The sequence below is a fragment of the Syzygium oleosum genome, unplaced genomic scaffold, assembly GCF_021117445.2.
Source record: "Syzygium oleosum isolate NSW1041296 unplaced genomic scaffold, Sole_v2.1 Sole_v2.03, whole genome shotgun sequence".
Taxonomy (NCBI): domain Eukaryota; kingdom Viridiplantae; phylum Streptophyta; class Magnoliopsida; order Myrtales; family Myrtaceae; genus Syzygium; species Syzygium oleosum.
Genome location: NW_026607487.1, coordinates 12,368,994 through 12,388,268, shown reverse-complemented (window position 1 = coordinate 12,388,268; position 19,275 = coordinate 12,368,994). Strand labels below are relative to the sequence as shown.

At 39.9% G+C, this 19,275-nt stretch overlaps 2 protein-coding genes across 3 annotated transcripts; both read left to right on the top strand.

Moving 5' to 3' along the window:
- Nucleotides 1-721: 721 nt before the first annotated feature.
- On the top strand, nt 722-6,995 carry LOC115662942 (protein NRT1/ PTR FAMILY 8.3-like). The gene is made up of 5 exons (XM_030585029.2): nt 722-1,024; nt 2,751-2,856; nt 2,941-3,158; nt 4,864-5,420; nt 5,940-6,995. The coding sequence occupies exons 1-5, from the start codon at nt 731-733 to the stop codon at nt 6,760-6,762; spliced, it is 1,998 nt and encodes a 665-aa protein (XP_030440889.2). The 5' UTR covers nt 722-730; the 3' UTR covers nt 6,763-6,995.
- Nucleotides 6,996-8,073: 1,078 nt separating this feature from the next.
- LOC115662943 (NADH dehydrogenase [ubiquinone] 1 beta subcomplex subunit 7) lies at nt 8,074-11,483 on the top strand. 2 transcript variants are annotated; one of them, XM_056310090.1, is made up of 2 exons: nt 8,074-8,519; nt 9,905-11,250. In XM_056310090.1, exon 1 carries the CDS (start codon nt 8,172-8,174, stop codon nt 8,475-8,477), a length of 306 nt encoding a protein of 101 aa, XP_056166065.1. In that variant the 5' UTR covers nt 8,074-8,171; the 3' UTR covers nt 8,478-8,519; nt 9,905-11,250. The 2 variants fall into 2 exon arrangements, with proteins under 2 accessions (XP_056166065.1, XP_030440892.1); XM_030585032.2 differs by having other exon boundaries at nt 8,076-8,519; nt 11,219-11,483.
- Nucleotides 11,484-19,275: the final 7,792 nt, after the last annotated feature.

The following is a 19,275-nucleotide window of genomic DNA, read 5'->3' as shown; positions in this document are numbered from 1 at the left end:
GATGTACTTATCAAGTTATCTACCACAAACACAAATGCAGATGAAGACTTGAAATTTTGCCGGTTGAATCGTTGATCTAGTGACACCACTTCGAGATGGACTATGGTGACTCGTGAGCTCTTTGGACCGGATGACGGCGGCAGAGTAGATGAGGAGGACGGAGGCAGAGTCGCCGAGGAGGACGAAGTTGACGACGGCAGGCGATTTCACGTTCTGGAGGAGGACGAAGTTGAACGGCAGTGCTACAAAGTGAAATGTGTTTCGGTTCTAAAAATAAAAAATAAAAATAAACTATATGTGTTTCGGTTCGGTTCGGTTCGGTTCGTGTTCTAAACACGAACCAAACCGAAACCATTGAGATACCCATTTGCTTAGCTAATACCCGAACATGAAGTTGACCCGGCCCAAAAATACCCAAAACTTCGGATCGGGTCGGGTCGGTTCGTGTTCCGGTTCGGGTATATTGTTTGGTTTTGACACCCCTAGGTAAAAGTGGCAGAAATGTACCAGTTTAGAAGTTTTTAATTTTATGACATAAAAATTAGTTTAAGTAAATATGGTACAAGTATGTCCGATTGTTCATGATATTAACCCAAAAAAAAATTCTATCCACATGGAAAAGATTAGGTGTACGCAACACAAATAAGGCCTCGAGGCACGTTAGAAAATACCGTAACGAGTGTGCCCTTTCGTGGGGAGTTCTTCTGCTGGAGATATTATTCGGGACTATATGCTGCCAACGACCTTGGAATCTCGGACAACTCGTCAAACGGACGGCCAAAGAGTGAAGTGTGCCACCCCGACACGGCACTTTGTCTCGCGTCGGATCGCACGTAGGCGCATCAGAGTTTTCCTTTTCCCCCGTTCACTTGACCTTTATTTCTTGTTCGGTCCCAGCATCTCCTTCCCCTTGAATCTTTCTCCAATTCGTAACCGAAAGATTCGGAATCTGTGTCGGGGACACAGAGCAAAAATGGATTCTGTGGAGGAGGAGAGGCGGCTCTTGGAAGATGGTCTCTCGCAGGTTTCTCTTCCGACTGCCCCCCCCACTTCTTTCTTTGGATCTTGTGTTCCATTTTGACGAACCTCTGGGTTTGATTATGTTCTTTCTTTTCTGGGTGTGCACAAGAAGAGTCGTGGCCTTGATGCATGCTTTCTTGGTGTGAGTTTTGATTCTGAAATTGCTCTAAAGGTTGAAACCTGAGAGCCTACTGATGACGAGTTGGGATTAAACTGTGTTTGAGAATTTTTTTCTTGCTTGTCTACTGAATGGATTAGCTAGTTGTAGGAGTTACTGGACTGTGGTCATTCTTGCTGGTGTTATCTATCTCTGACATGTCTTCTTGAAGATTATGCTCTGGGTGAACTTCTTATTTGATCCGTTCCGAAAGGGCGAGAAAAAAGTGCGCACTAATTTTAATTATGCTTCAGTGGCTGGCTGCTGGTTGAACCAGTAATTTCTTGACTGGCATTTTAATTTCGAGTTTGCTTCGTAGAGGTGTTGTGGCTTGATGGCTTAGTCAAGATATCATGTGACCAAAAGAATATACCTGATCATAAGGATTGCAAAATGATGCCAGTCCCTTATACTCATTTGGCATTTAGTCACCGACTTTGTACTCCAGCTGCCGTTTGCCATTTCAAAGATTCTGAAGATAATAACCGTTCCCCTTAGCTTCAAGGGACTCAACCCCTCTCCACACTTACAGGTTTTTGTAATAAGTGCAGTAGTATCATCTGAATCGAACTGTGGCATTTGTCCCCAATTGTCCTTAAGACACATATGGGTGTCAGCGGGATTTTGAAATCACCCTAAAGTTTTCTGTTTGTGAATAGAGATTGCCAGTTGAAATTGATTGCGGCCTCAGCAACACCAATGGCTAGTGGCAAGCAGGTGCACCGAATAGGTGTCAATTTTGAAACGGGCTTAACTTCACCCACACGAGACACCGTATCAACTTTCATTCACCATGGCTTCTTGAATTGCCATTTTCAGTTTCTTGACAACAGAGGCTTTGTCTACGTCTATGGATCAAGGGAAGCACAAACACAAGTCACAAATCACAAACTAGAGTATATACTTAGTATAATCGTTAATGAAACAAGAGGGACTTCATGGCAATGTGATAAAGAAGTAGAGGGAGGGGCATCAGTTAATGTGTCTGACATTGTGAAGATTAATCTTGGATTATAAGGAGTGAGACAGAATAACCTGGCTTTCTTGCTAGCAGAGATTAATAGGAAAAATGTCTTTATTACCTGTATGCATCTATGTGGGGAAGAAGCTTGCTACCGCAATCTCCCATATCTGTCATTTCGTATAATCCAGCAGCACCTGAGGGAAGAAATAAAAACATGCTGCCTCAAGGACTCTCGACGTTGAAGTAAAAAGACAATCCTTTTGATTTTGAATTTTTTGGTACCGGTTACAAGTGCATAAAAAAGAACATGGTTGGATCTAGAAATAAAATTGATGTAAGCTTAAATTTCTTTTGTTTTTAAACAAAATGATGACTTCTTTGTATGTGCTGGTGCACTGCACTTGGAATGGGCTCATAGGTATGATAGTTTAGGACCCTCTTAACATGATTTCTTTGAACAATACCAATGCTGAAGCCAAAGACAATTGTGTGGCATGAACCAAAGCACCGATTACCGACATTAAAAGAAAATTCAGCAACTTGAAATCGGACACTTCTTCATTCTTTTTTCTCTCCTCTCATCTCTGGATATCTTTTGTAATACCCCAGGATGAGAGTTATGGACTGTACACTGGAGATGGTTCTGTAGACATCAAAGGAAAGCCTGTCTTGAAAAGCAACACCGGAAATTGGACAGCGTGCCCCTTCATCCTAGGTAATGGTTTTTTTCTTGTTCAGCCACTTCAGGGATTCTTTCAATTTCTGTGGAATTCCCATTCATTTGTTGAATGAATTGCAGGCACTGAGTGTTGTGAACGTTTGGCCTACTATGGAATCGCCACTAATCTTGTTACTTACCTCACCAACAAACTACACGAGGGAAATGTATCGGCCGCGACAAATGTTACCACTTGGCAAGGAACTTGCTATCTCACACCTCTAATTGGAGCTATTTTAGCCGATGCTTACTGGGGGAGATATTGGACAATAGCTGCATTTTCCACGATATACTTCATTGTGAGCACGTTTTAAAACCAAAACCTCCTTTCACGAATCCCCTGTATGCTGTTCCTTGTAAATGGTTGGCCATTAAATGAGATTATTTCTAGTCTTTACATGATTATAAACCTCTGGTAACTGGATTATATGGCTATCCACTCTCTATCATTTGTTATTTAATTACCTGGGTCATAAATAGAACTCGTCTTTGCTTAGAATGGTGTTTGGTTTTTCAGTGAGAATATACGCCTCTAGGATGAGATGTAGGTTTAAAGGAGTGGAAGATGTGTGAATGGATATGCTTAGAAAGTCTAAGGAAATATCTGTGTATTTGGGTCTTATTGAAGATTTGATGCTAAATAAAGCATAGTGATGTGAGATGATCCATTTAGAGTGGAGATCTTCGGTTTTACATTGTCTTTGGTGTTTTCTTTTTCTCTCCTGGTTTGGACAAGAAGGTGAGTCGATAAATAAACGTTCTGATGTTGAGGCTGATTTATCCAGGAATCCAGACTGAGTGCTTGCTATAACAATAACTTGGAATATCATCATATTATTATAGGCAATATCCAAAAGCTTTGGAAGAAAGACAGAGCTTTCAGACCCTATAAGATGCCTAGTGAATTCTAGCATAAGGAGCATTAGTTTGCTTAAGCTCTTTCTTGAGTGCTTATACTTGAATTGCTGAAATTTACTGCAGCTTGCAGCATTGTTTTTCTTCTGAATCATTCTAGTAACGGCTCTGCTGAGTTTCCTCTCATGTTTTCATTAGTGAACATATTTGATCAAACTTATTTGACAATTCATTTTTTGGATTAACGCATTAGCTACTACACTTTCCTCATTTTTGGCTGGAAGTACTTTGAAGTTGATGTTTAAACCTTTATTAGGAAAGTGTCAAGTCAGGTCTTAGCATTTCTCTGTGACTTACCACTTTTTGGCTGTGTGACTTCCCATTGCTTTCATTTCATGTTTTACGTTGATGAGGTGATGTTTCGCTGTAAAAAATTATGAACTTATGGACATCTTTGCTAATGCATACAACTGCTTGAAGTTCATTGAGTGCTCTCGCACGCGCGCACTGAAAAAGAAAAGTTGTTTCTCCACTATGGTTCCATCATATCAGCTTCCAAATTGAGATCGTTAGGTTTTTCTTAGGTTGTCATGTTGAGTGTATGATATTTTACTAGATGTCATCTTCTAAAAGCTCCTGATTCCATTGGGGTTAATGGAAAGTTCATTACCTCAGGGCATTAATTTGTGTTTAAAAGGGTAATGCTGAATTGTTCGTGGGCTTAAAATCATGTGAGTATGCCCTTGATATAGTTGTGTAGATGGAGTTAATTATGGAGTCGATAATACTTATAATTATTCCTTCTGGATGCCTTGAGGGCAGAAATCAAGCAGAAAACTCAATGGAGCTTTCGACCTCTAGGAAATAAACTGGTTTCCTCTTATGATTCAGATAATTATGAGCTCTGTGACAATAGGTAGCTGCTAATTGTCTGTTTCGTACATCTTTTTATATGATTAATTGGGACAATACTTTCTTGTTCAAGATAAAATGTGCCAATGCTGCTGGTGATTATAGCAAATAAGTGAGGCCGAATTAATCTGCCATCTCTCATCCCGTGTTCATCTTTTGTGCATAAACTTTTCTTCATAGCCTTTAGCTGATGTAAGAGAGTTACGGTTGATGATGCTGGTTTTTCGTTTTTTATAGGGTATGTGTACGTTGACTCTCTCCGCGACAGTTCCTGGATTGAAGCCTGCAGAATGTGTGGACTCTGTTTGCCCTTCAGCAACGGCAGCCCAATACGCAGTATTTTTCTTAGGGCTCTATCTGATTGCCCTAGGTACTGGGGGGATCAAACCATGTGTTTCCTCTTTTGGCGCCGACCAGTTTGATGACACTGATCCTAGAGAGCGAGTGAAGAAAGGGTCTTTCTTCAACTGGTTTTATTTTTCCGTTAACATTGGCGCTCTTTTATCGAGCACTCTCATAGTGTGGATTCAAGACAATATGGGTTGGGGTTTAGGATTCGGTATTCCTGCACTATTTATGGCAGTTGCTATTGCCAGTTTCTTCTCAGGCACGCCTCTCTATAGATTCCAGAAACCCGGGGGGAGCCCTATCACAAGGATGTGTCAGGTTTTGGTCGCATCCTTCCATAAGTGGAATGTGGAGGTCCCTGAGGACAGTAGTCTCCTGTATGAAACACAAGAAAAGAACTCTGCTATAGAAGGAAGCCGCAAAATAGAACACAGCAATGAGTTGAAGTAAGTTGTCTTTTTCTTCTTCTTTCTTATTGTATGAATGTTCCAACTAGTATTTCGTAAGTTTGTGTTTCTGCTCTTATATATATAACATATATACAAATATTTGACTCTTTAGTGGATGCCTAGTACAAGAGAAAAGATGTGATTACGGACATGGAAATATAAACATTTGTATGGAAACACTTCATCTTAACTATATGTGTGCAATGTCAACATCTTGCTGTGCAACTACTTTGAAGAAGTTATGAAATATTTCTGGAAGATTTCTAATCACACCCCCGAAATGTCATAAGAACAATACTCAATCATACCTTCACACTTCCGTGTACAAATTTTGTACGTCTATTCATGTTTTCAGTGTACTATTCCAAATTTACATGCATACTCATTTTCAAACCTACATGAAATACCAAGTTTCATGGTTTCCCATATATTTTTCTGCTTATCATGCCAGAGAAGATGATAAATTATGTACCGGAAAGGTGGACAAAGGGCTAACGATCTCTACTATAATAACAGATGCCTCGATAAAGCTGCCGTAGTCACTGATGCCGAGACCAAAAGCGGGGACTTTTCAAATGCCTGGAGGCTATGTACAGTTACTCAAGTGGAAGAGCTGAAGATTTTGATCCGTATGTTTCCAATCTGGGCCACAGGAATTGTATTTTCTGCTGTATACGCGCAGATGTCTACCCTGTTTGTGGAACAAGGGGAGATGATGGACACTACTGTCGGCTCTTTCACTATTCCTGCAGCATCTCTATCAACTTTCGATGTCATAAGCGTGATTTTCTGGGTGCCCGTCTACGATCGGGTCATCGTTCCAATAGCGAGGAAATTCACAGGCAAGGAAAGAGGCTTTTCCGAGTTGCAGCGGATGGGAATTGGCCTCTTTATATCAGTTCTCTGCATGTCGGCTGCTGCTGTAGTGGAGATTAAGCGTCTCCAAATTGCTAGAGAACTCGGCTTGGTTGACGAAGACGTCGCCGTGCCAATGAGCATCCTTTGGCAAGCACCGCAGTACTTCTTGCTGGGCGCTGCGGAGATATTCACTTTCATTGGGCAGCTTGAGTTCTTCTACGACCAATCTCCAGACGCCATGCGGAGCTTATGCAGCGCACTGTCGCTCTTGACTACTTCCCTGGGGAATTACCTGAGCTCCTTGATCTTGACGATCGTGACGTACGTCACAACCGAAGGCGGGCAGGCCGGATGGATACCCGATAACCTGAACGAGGGCCACCTCGACTACTTCTTCTGGCTCCTAGCCGGGCTCAGCTTCTTGAACTTGCTCGTCTACGTCGTCTGTGCCATGAAGTATAAACGGAAGACGGCCTCTTGAGGGGTTTGATCAGATTGTCCCTTGGATTTCATACAGAAGGATTGGGTCTTGGCAAAAATTTGTACTTTTCAAGTGTTTGCCTGCATGGTGGTGTATATAAAGCCAAGGCATGCAGTTCTAAGGTGAATGTGCTTCCTCATTTTGCATTATAAGAACAAAGAAGGATTTCCTTCTGGACCATAACTGCGTAATGTTTATTGACCCAGAAGTATATTATTGAACATATTGCACAATTTCCCATAGTTTGTAAACAGTTGTGACTAAATGCATACTTAACTATGACTCTCATGATTAGATGCAGGCAACTCTAATGAGAAGATTCTTTTTATATTTACAGTGATAATTACTCATCAACAAGAACACACAACAAATTTAAGGGCATGTTAATTTAAATTTCGAAGAAATTACCTCTACCTCTTTGTAAATTACCACTCTTCTCTAGCTTGCTTGTTTTTTCGAATCTAAACCAATGGCACAAAAACTGAAGATTCTGGCGAAACGAGGAAAGTTAAGAAGTGAGGAGATTTACATTCTTACTTTATGCTTTCATATTATTTTACACTCATGAAATGGTGGACGTGATTGTAACATAATAAAAAAAAGGTATTGCAATTTTAATTTTTCATATTTCCTTTAGAACAAAGGGATGTAGCTACATGGCGTGATTCAAATCCATTTTAAATAAAACTCCGCGTAAATTGTAACTGAAAATTTTATTGATTCGAAAGGTTTATGTTGTTATAATCTTCTAAAAATTATTACTCTCGTGAAAATTCATACATACATATGTGCATATAATAAAGTACTAATTTAGTCAAAATGAGAAGATTGTATATGTGCAAATTCGCTCATTAAATGGGGAAAAAATGACACAAACAGTCTCTGAATTTTGACTTAATGTATAATTTGATTCTTGAACTTTTAATTTGTTCAATGTAGTCCCTGAATTTTAACCCAATATTCAATGTGGTCCTTGAATTTTCAATTTGTTCAGTATGGTCCATGTGTTTAATATAGTTCCTGAATTTTATAAAAATGTTCAATGTAATCCTTTCATTAATTCAAGTTTATGGATTATATCGTACATTTTCATATAGTTCGGAGGCTAAATTGAACATGTATCAACTGTTTAGGGACCACGTTAAATAAATTAAAAATTAAAGAGTCATATTGAATATTAAACTAAAATTCAAAAATTATATTGAATAAATTAAAAGGTGAAGAATCAAATTACACGTCGAGTCAAAGTTCAGGAATTGTCTGTGTCACGGTAACTTAAATGGGATCACCCAACTCGCATCCCTTCCTCGTCGATCCCGACCGGGCAAAATAACGAGGTTGTCGCATCGGCCGCATTTCTCAGAGCGACACACACAGCAGAAGCCGAAGGCTGTGAGAGGGAGGGAGGGATGGAGGTGGAAGGATCGTCGAAGAAGATGATAGCGACGCAGGAGGAGATGGCGGCGGCGAGGGTCCCGCTGGCGTACCGGGACCAGTGCGCCCACCTGCTGATCCCGCTCAACAAGTGCCGGCAGGCGGAGTACTACCTGCCGTGGAAGTGCGAGGGGGAGCGCCACACGTACGAGAAGTGCGAGTACGAGCTTGTCATGGAGCGGATGCTCAAGATGCAGAAGATCCGCGAGGAGGAGGCCAAGCTCAAGCAGGGCCTCAAGCAGCCGGCCATCCCTCTCATCCCCAAACCCGCCAACGCTTAGCTCCTTATTCTCCTCCTCCTTTCTTTCTTCTGCTGCTCAAAGGTCAGTTTTTTCCGCTTCTTTTGGGGAGATTCCTGGTTGCTGTGACTTCTTCTCCGCGCCAGGAGATTTGGGTTTCGATTTTTTGGGTTGTTGCGGAGGGATCTCCATTTGTGAATTCTTTGTTTCCGTCGTCGATGTTTGGTTGATGGATTATTGATTATGGGGGTGGTAAGCAGCAGCAATTTTGGGTCTGATTGTGCTTGTTGGGATTTAGAGGGTGGGGAGTTATTTTCTAGGGTTTGTTTGTAAAATTTGAGAGATTTCGCAGTGGGCGGGCTTATTGGATTGTAGATTGGTGGCTATTTGTGATGATGGACGAGTGTACATCCGTTGCTGGTTGTCAAAATTTGAACTTGTTGGAGAACGGGGAATGGCTTATTGTGTAAGATAAGGTTGAAGGTCGAATTGATGAACTATGCGAATTAAAAATGTCCATACATTGTCTATTTAAGCTGCTATCTTGTTTGGTGGATCACCTCTTGGCAGTGTTTGCCGTCCAAACCCCAAGAGCTTCTACGATTGTGTTCAATCTCAACCAACATTTGTAAAAGGGAGGAGGCTTCTCTTTTGCTGAGTTATTCTTTAGTTTGTTTTTTAGAATGAAACCTTGGAAACTTTAAGGTGTTCTTTTCCGCCCTCGTTGATTGGGCAGCCCGGGGTTTGTGTATTTGCTGATGCTGATTGTTTTTCTTCCTTTGCTGTTTCCCCATTCATCCAGACCCATCTCATGCTTCTTATTGGCAATTACTCGTAAACTGCATATTAACATTATCAGGAGTTCATCTTCAAAATTTCATCATACACAAACACAACCAATTGCCCTTAGCGGGATTAATGCTGCAACGAAGTTTGTGCTTGTTGCTATACAAACAGCCTTGGAAAGATATCTTACGGTCTTACCACTAGATCATATGATGTTTCATTTGGTATTGGCTTGGCTAGGCCTAGCTTTCTTCATAGCTTATGTTATCGTAAGTGATCTCCTGTTCTGGATTTGCCAAAACTGTGGCACTTGCATTCAGATAGGTATAGCAACAAGAATTATCCATTGCTACATGAATGTATTATATCTTGGACACCTGACTGGAGAAAAATGGAAGCAAATTTCCTGTAGACTTAGTGCAGACTGCACTTATTGAAGTTAAACCTTATGCCCTTTACAACTTTTTCTGAATGGAAGCTTTTGTAGATTGATGGTTTTTGTCTCCCATTCTAATTGGTTTTTTTCATTGCCATTCTTTTTAAGTTTTTCTATTTCCGTTTCTTTTTTGATGGAACGTCCGTTTGGACATGCAATAGGTTGTATTTCTCTTTCTATAGCAAATTCTTTATCCATCACTATGGTTTCTTATATTTAATGCAATCGAAAGTTTGTTCATCTGCAGATAGATCTCTACCGACATGTGATTAAAAGGGTTACTTATCCTGTCTTTTGGATTACTTCCTATTGTGTTTATACTGAACTCAGAACTGGTTAAAAGCACTTTCACAAATATCTTTCATACTTAGCTTGCATATTCATGGTTAAGGATCGAGCATTTTTGCATTAGCATTTTCTACCCCTCCACGGAAAACATGATCCTGCAGATAGACGGCTCTTTAAAGCAAGTTTCAGCTATATTGTAGTTTGTGAAGGAAGATTTTCTTTGCTTTGTATGGCTTTGATAAAACCCCTTTGCTTATACTAATATAGCCTAAGATTCACCTTGCCTTGTGATTTGTTGCAATTCAGTTGCTTATCATACAATACTCTGATTCGTTGACTTCACAGCACTCTTCACCTGATGTAGTATCAGTTATCGGTAGCGATTGTTGGTGACAAAACTGCAGTTCATCTAGTTTTATGCAGTGAATATTTGTTTTTCATGTGGAATTTAGTCGTTATATCTCTTGCTGTTAACCCATGCATACTAGTTGTAGGATTATGTGATTTCACTCATAAAAGAAAAGAATCAGGATATTTAGAGAATACACTAAAATAGTGTAGGGGTCAACAAGATGGGCTAAATATTGTAAGTTAGTTTACTTGACAAATTGGATATTCCATCTTGACAATAGCATTTGACAATCTCATGTGAGAAAAACTCTTATTTCCGTAGAGTTCATTGTGCTCCCAAAGCTATTTGATGCACACACCTAGAAAATATTCTTAATGTTCTAGTGAAGATATATGCATCTAAAGGAATGCTTTGGGAAGTTATCATTAATGCAGGAGAAGGAAAATGCTACAGGAAAAGATATCAAGAAGTATGAGAGGGTGTTTGGAATGTAGAGACAGCAATGAATGCATTTTATCTAACAACAAAATGGCAACCTTGGTGTGCAGATGGGCTTACAAATTGAAGCGTGCCCATGCTGTCTTTTTTTTTTTTTTTTTTTTTTTTTTGTGGTTACATTTCCCATGCATCTCGCTCACCCTATAAATAATCAGGTATTCAGTCATTTGTATGAAGTGTTAGAAAGTCAAAACAAGTTATGTAAAATAGTAGTTTCTAAATCCTTGAACGCCTTGTTTGGATCTTGCAGTGCACCTTAGAGTTCCAATTAGTACTCTTCATCGTGGATGCTTCTACATGGTGTTTCTCTCAACAATTGTAGAGCATCTCTTCCATAGAGTTGATTCTTAAGCTGAAAGGATGTGAAATACATTAGCTGCAAAGCTATAGATTCTGTTTCTGATGCTAGTTGTCTATTTGCAGGGAGCTCGAGCATGGATGCTTTTGGTGAAAAATTTACTTCGTTTATCTACTCATTGTTCGTTGAGACTTGTATGCTTGAGCATAATTGCAAGGAATATTGGTACCTTCATCCTCTCTAACTTTTGCTACTTTTGTCTCGAGTTACGGAATAAACGGAAAATCAATTGTGATTGTACATTGTAAACTGGTTGGAGTCTTTTCTTTGGGTCAATATTTTGTCTTTCTGGACCTCCATGAAAATAATATTTTCGAACACTTGGTTGTCGTGTCTCTTCGCTTAGGTGACAATGGTATTTCATATTAGATTAGTTTTGTGGTGCTTAGTTAAAGGAAGTGAGAATGAATTCTTTCCTCCCACGGCTTAGCTTCAGTGAGGCTTGTTTTCTCCTGTCTTTAACCAAAGAGGACTTGGTTTGACCAAGTCAGTCATACCAGGTCATGCTAGTGCTCCTATAGTGTAATGTCCCGATCGCTAATGGTTATACTATTGAGTAAGGTGAGATGTTGGTATATCGTCAATAAAAAATGTTGCTCTATCATTGCACATATTTCAAAGATTTTGAGAAGTTGATGGACTAAGCAGCATTATTGTTTCCAAGAATTTGATGGACTAGGCAGTATGATTGTCATACTTCAAGAAAAAAAAAATTGATGAGAAATTCATTCCATAATATGGTCTGAATAATTCCAGAAGTAATGAAATATTAAACCTCAATCTCTTCATTTTAGTTTATATCTTTCGGTTAGCTGGATGATGCCATCTCAAGTATGTCAATCTTAACATTCCTTTAAGCGCTGAGCTACCCGCTTGTTCTTTGACACTCTGATTCGATAGAACAGAATGGAAATTTGCTGCTTTTAATTTGGTTGGGCATATGTTAGCCCGGGGGTGTGATTTTTTCACTTACCCGTAGTTACATCTACTCTGCAATGAGAAGCAGTGATATTGCTGGCTGTGTGAAATGTTGAAGCTGCTGGCGGTAATAGTTGTGATGGTGAATGTAGTACTTGGAAAAGCTATGGTGGTAACACTCAGACCTTAAAGTCGGTGGCGGCTATGGTGGTGATAGTGGACGTAATGAGATAAGGTTTTTGTGGAGGTGAAGGTGGAATTAGAAGTGACGATAGAGCATGATGGTTGCTGGGTTAGGAGGTGAATGTAGTGGCAGAACGGAATGGTGGTGGCCAGATGGAGATGGTCTTGTGGAGGTTTTCATGGTGCAATCGGAGGTGGCCATGAAGAAGAGTTGGAGGTACAACATTATTAGAGGTGGTGGTGGTAGGGGATGGATATTGGAGGTGGTGGTGGTGTCTGCGACCGTGATTTATAAGCGCGCTTTACTGGAGTTGGAGGTGGAGGTGAGGTGATTGAAGTAGAGCTGGCAAGACAGCCGGTAGTGGAGTAAACTGGTGCTGGTAGTAGCAGTAGCTTGTGGAGGACTGGCGGTTCCGCGGTGGTGGAGGGAGTGGCAGTGGACTAGTGGTGAAGTTGGTGGTTTAGGAGGCATGTCAAGGTTTCGGCTAAACCAAGCTTTTGTCATCTCCTATCGCCCGTTTGTGATCAAGATGGCTTTCTTATAATTAAGCCCGATCAATTCTTCTCACTCAAATTTTATGCTTTAGCGTATCGCCCATTAGGAGTACACATCTTCTTCTCTACTATATAAGATGTCCTCATTCTTTTTTCTTTTCTTTTTTCCCTCAGGTTTTGATAAAACACAGTCGAATTTATCAGCTGCAAAACGGATCTCCGTTGCCACTTGTACAAGTACTTTTGGCAAACATCTCGTAATTAGAAAGTTGTTCACTTGGCTTTTATCGCGTTGTGGCGTTAAAATACGCATTACTAAACATACAGGTTACAATGATTCACGAAGTAGCAACAATAGTCATACGAACAGCTTTCAAAAGGTCTTGATTTTAACATGATTTCGAGCATATTCAAAAGCACAGAATGTAATATATATCAAGAATCAATGAGGAACTTGCACAGGGGTGGAACAAGTTTGGTGCTTCATGTCCAGTCGAGCCCCAGGGCCAGTGGCTCCACATTACCTATTATTATTGAGAGACCGAGAAATTGGAGAGGAGAAGCAATTGGGCCTTTGAAAGGTGCCTCTACACTAACCAACCGAGTAACCCAAAGTGGACGTATGTCCAAATTGGCTCATTCTGAGGCCGGATTGGAACTAGGCCCAAATCCACATGAACCAACCAAGTACCGAAATGTAACTCAATAATCATTAACACTTAGACCCGATCTCCATTCGTGTATCGAACGAACTTCAAAGCTCTCTTTTACTATTTGCGAGCCGTATGCTCAAACGCTTCGCAATTCGGAGTGGTTCTACGTACGACCAGATGGGCCTTTAGCCCTCCCGTTATTTATCTCGGCATCTCGGTCCGCCTCCGTGTTCAGTCTTTGATATACTTGCCAACATGCACATTCTTACTTACCTATGCCAATTGATGGTCCATGTATTTTTCCTTTTTGCAGCACGTGGAAATTGACGGAAACAGATTCCTAAAACATAATACAAAAATTGCAGAAAAACGTGCCCATTCTATACTTGAATCGCTGATCGTTCGAAGTATATCACATAAACGAACATACCTCTTTGCCACAGATTAAATGCACTTATCACAGCCTCGAGAGAGAGAACAATTCTTGAATTGTTGAACAAAGCCCCTTCTTCTTTGTCCTTTAGTGAGAATGAGTTTTCTGATCATGAAAAATGCAACTCGCACACACATTCTTACGTGTGTTCTCACCTTATTTGTTTCTAGACAATAACTGCCAAGTACAGTTATTTTCTTTCATGGGCTGGGTTAGCCCATCATGGGCGGCCCATCTTCACAAAGAAAATCCATTATCTCCCACTCGCACATGGTGGGCTAAACATTAACTCTCTCTTCTTTGCAATATTCATACTAGCAAATAATCAGTGCGACCAAGCATACTTGAGAGCTCGTTGCGATGCATACTTAGGAATACATAGCGACTCAAAATTGGGTACAACGTTTTCCGAGTAGATATAGTATGTAGTCCCTAGATCAATCGATCACATTTATATCCCCTTTGATCTCTTTTAGTATCTCGTATATTGTATTCACAACTATGATTTACTTAAAATCATAATTGGTCGACCTGTGAATACAAACATAGAATGTGACATCATAATAAATTGATCTTCCTCTTTCCTTCAATCTCTCTATTTCAGTCCAGCTCGCTTTTCTAGAAATGCCCCATTAGATCGAATCATTCATGACCATTGGCAACATCCTAAGATAGCGAACACTGAATAGAAACTTTGAGAATAAGTTAGAGTCATGAGGGCACTAAATGAGAAACTCATATTCTCAAGAGTCTCACACGGCATAAAGTTGAGATCAAAAACTTTTGCCACTCTTATCGGTCGTCTTATGCATACGTAGTATGAAACACGTATTACGGTATTAACTCCTTTCCCGTGGAGCGTATGTCTTTACATTCAATACCGTACAGATGATAGTTCGGACATACCTAATGTCTAAACTTGAGTTCACGTATCTACTCCTCTAAAGAATCCATTAGAACTCACATCTGGCATCAAAGACAGATAAAGTAAAATATGTGGGTTATTTTACTTTCGGACATAGTAAATGTTATGTCCTCATCTTAGCACTTAGCTAAGGCAATATTTTTATTTTAAGCTTGAGCTCTCGATTATCACCTAGATAATAAGCCTAAAAATTGTCTCATCTCTATTTATCGCACAGTAAATAGAGGCGATTACCCGTGTAAGTGGGCTAATCTCATCTGTCAGACATACTTTCTCGATATAATGCACTAAGCATTAAGATGCATAAATATTAAATAAATTCATAGGCATTAATAATGAGATAACAATTTCATTTAAATGTGAACATTCAGGGAAATTACAATATTCAGTACATCAGCATCTACGCAATCCCAGAGATTTTACATGACCATAGAAAACATCTCTTGGAATTGGCTTCGTCATAGGATCTGCTATCATTCTATGCGTAGATATGTACTGCAAGTTCACATCTTTTCGTGCAACCATATCCTTGACAAAGTTATACTTGGTATCTATATGTTTGGTCTTGCCATGATATTTCAGATCCTTGGTGTATGCTATCGCTGCTTGACTATCACTATTGACTAACAATGAGTTTTCAGCATTCTTAGCAACACCTAAATGATCCAAAAATCTCTTAAGCCAAACACCTTCTTGTACTGCTCTTGACAACGCCACTAACTCAGCTTCCATCGTGGACAATGCTATACATGTTTGTTTCTTACTGCTCCAAGATATGGCGCCATTATTCAGTAAGTAAACAAAACCAGAGGTAGATTTCCTTTCATCTAAATCTCCTCCCCAATCAGCATGTGAGTAGCCTTCAAGTCGCAGATCCTTGCCTTGATAACTCAGTGAATAATTAGCAGTACCCTTTAGATACCTCATGATTCTTTTTACGGCTTTCCAATGTGCTTGACTTGGATTGGATTGGTACCTACTTACCATCCCAACTGCAAAACATATGTCAGGTCTTGTACACATCATAGCGTACATTAAACTTCCAATAGCACTAGCATAAGGGACACGTTTCATTTGTTCCTTCTCTTGTGGAGTCTTAGGACACAACCTATGGCTCAATCCTTCACCTTTTGCAATAGGAGTATCCATGGGTTTACAGTCTTGCATACAAAATCGTTCAAGAACTTTATTTATATAAGTCTCTTGCGAAAGAGACAATAATCTCTTGGAACGATCTCTTGAAATCTTAACTCCAAGAATATATGCAGCCTCACCCATATCTTTCATCTCAAAATTGGACGATAACCAACTCTTAATAGTATTAACCAACTCCATATTGCTTCCAGCAATCAGTATATCATCAACATATAATGATAAAATCACAAATTGATCTTTGGATCTTTTGATATACACGCAATGATCTTCATCAATCATTGTAAAATCAAACGCCACTATGGCATTATGAAAACGTATATACCATTGTCTCGAAGACTGCTTAAGGCCATATATCGATCTTAGAAGTCGACATACTTTTTGTTCTTGGCCTTCCACAACGAAGCCAACTGGTTGCTCCATGTAAATTTCTTCTTCTAATTCTCCATTTAAAAAAGCAGTCTTTACATCCATTTGATGTAATTCAAGATCCATGCTTGTCACTATTGCCAGAATAAGGCGAATTGAGGTAAATCTCACTATAGGAGAGAAAGTTTCTTCATAATCAATTCCTTCCTGTTGATTATACCCTTTCGCCACTAGGCGAGCCTTATATCTTTCTATTGAGCCATCGGATTTGCGTTTTATTTTGAGAACCCATTTATTCCCAATAGCTTTGCGTCCTTCTGGAAGATCAACCAGTTCCCAAACATGGTTTGACTTCATTGACTCCATTTCTTCTTTCATTGCAATCATCCATTTTTCTTTGTTAGGGCAATTTAGAGCCTCATTTACATTCCTTGGCTCGTCTTCATTTTGTGGAGCGATCATGAAAGTTTCCCCTTCAATGTCAAAACGTCGTCGGGGAATACTTTTGCGACTTGTTCGCCGTATGGGAGATTGTACACGTGGTATATCATTCTCCATTATGCTCCCACTTGGATTAGATAATGACGGAATCGTCTCATCAAAAGGTTGCAATTGAGATTGAGTCGAATTCAATTCCTCACTTTTCACATTGCTTCCACTTGGACGAACTTTATCGATTTCACTATCAGGATCCAAGGTTTCAAATAGTGAGTAGTTCTCACCTATTTCGCCCTTCTTAGGAAACTCATTCTCTAAGAATGTGACATCTCGTGATTCAAATTCAGTTATACTCCCACTTTCTTGCTCACCTATAAATACATATCCTTTTGAGGTTTCCGAATACCTTATGAAGATACTCTTCTTACCTCTAGGACCTAATTTCCCATACTTATGAGAAGATTCATGTGTATAAGCGGCACAACCCCAAGGTTTCAGAAAACTCAAAACGGGTTTTCTACTTGTCCATAACTCATACGGAGTGGAAATAACTGATTTAGAAGGCACACGGTTAAGTATGTAAGCAGCAGTTAATAAAGCGTCACCCCAAAAGGTGATTGGTAAGTTAGCCTGCGCCATCATGGACCTAACCATTTCTAGTAGGGTTCTGTTTCTCCTTTCCGCAACACCATTTTGTTGAGGAGTATAGGGAATAGACAACTGTCTTTCTATTCCTTTTTCATCACACAAATTTCTGAACTCATCAGATAGATATTCTCGACCTCGATCGGATCTCAATGCTTTTATTTTCTTATCTAATTGATTTTCCACCAAGTTCATAAATATCTTGAAGCAACTAAAAGTCTCAGATTTATGAGAAATCAAATAGACATATCCGAATCGAGTATAATCATCAATAAATGTGATAAAATAAACAGCCCCATGTCTAGCCCTCACATTCATTGGACCACAAATGTCAGAATGGATTAACTGCAAAGGAAATTCAGCTCTTGTTCCTTTTTCAAATGGTTTCCTTGTTATTTTCCCAGCTAGGCAGTGTTCACAAGTGGGCAAATCGACTTTTTCAATATTGCCCATTAAGCCTTCTTTGGCTAATCTATTCATTCATTGTTGGCCTATATGGCCAAGCCTAGCATGCCATACGTTCACATCATTATCACACGAAGTAGAAGACGTGAAGTGGGAATAACAAACATTGACATTTACAGAATCAACATCCAGTACAATAAAACCATCTAGAAAATAACCACAACCATAATAACTCGTACCTAAATACAAGTCAACACCATTGTTATGGAAGTTCAAATTAAAACCAAGTCGAATCAACACTAAAACAGACACTAAGTTCCGACGAATTTCCGGAGCATATAATACATCATGTAGGAACAAAGTGCGTCCACCACGCATAATTAACTGGCAGGTGCCAATTCCTTTAACCTCAGCTCTGGAGTTGTTCCCTACATAAATCCATTTAGTTCCCGTTGGAACTCGTCGGAATTCTACGAAGGCTTCTTTATCCTTCGCTACATGGTCTGTTGCTCCCGAATCTACAGTCCACAAAGGATTTGATTCTGTTAGAAATATAGAACTTGATACATAAACAAAATTCTCAATAATACAAGATGAATTCACCTTCTTTGGCTCACGACAATCGCGAGCAAAATGGCATTTCTTGCTACAGTTGTAGCACTTCACTCTTGACATCTTTTTCTCATGAGGACGCTTTCCTCTTTGGTGTTGTTCATCTCTTGGTTTCTTCCCCGAAGAACTCGCTCTCTTACCTCTCCACCTTCTGAACGAATCAGGACGCTTGCGCTTAGAGCTCGAAGGCCCTTGTGAGCTAGAACCTGCATAGTAAATGTCAATTACCGGCTTATCCGCCAGGAGGCGGTCCTCCTCTAGCTCTAAGTGGCGCACTGCATCTTCAAAGGTTTTGATGTTCTCATTGTGTGTTAGGTGCAACTTCATATGCTCCCAACTTTGAGGCAAAGAACGAATCACTGCTTGCACTTGCTGTTCATCAGTCAGAACATGGCCAGCATCCTTCAGCTCATTAATCATGTTTGACATTTTCCTTAAATGTTGTTTCATGGACTGACCATGTGGCTTCTTATATGAGTCAAATCTTATAGTGAGCTGTCTAAGCTTGGTTACAGATGTATGACCAAACCTTGCTGCCAATGCTTCCCACATCTCCTTAGCATTTTCAAAACGCCTAAACTCTCACATGACATCATTTTCCATGCTACTCAGCAACGTGATGCGAGCAAGGGAGTTCTTCCTTTTCCATACAGCAAATGCATCCTTATCTCTCTTATGTTGTGCAGTGTTTCCATCTTCAGGCTCTACCATAACCAGGTTAAGAGCTTCAAGAGCCTCTTGCTCTTCCAGCACATATTGAATTTTCATATGCCAAATTTCATAATTATCACCATTAAGCTTCTCTCCTTTGTTCAGTTCAGCAACTATATTCTTTGATGCTGAAGCCATGGTATCTGAATATTTCAGACATATACGCACGAATTATTAATGTCA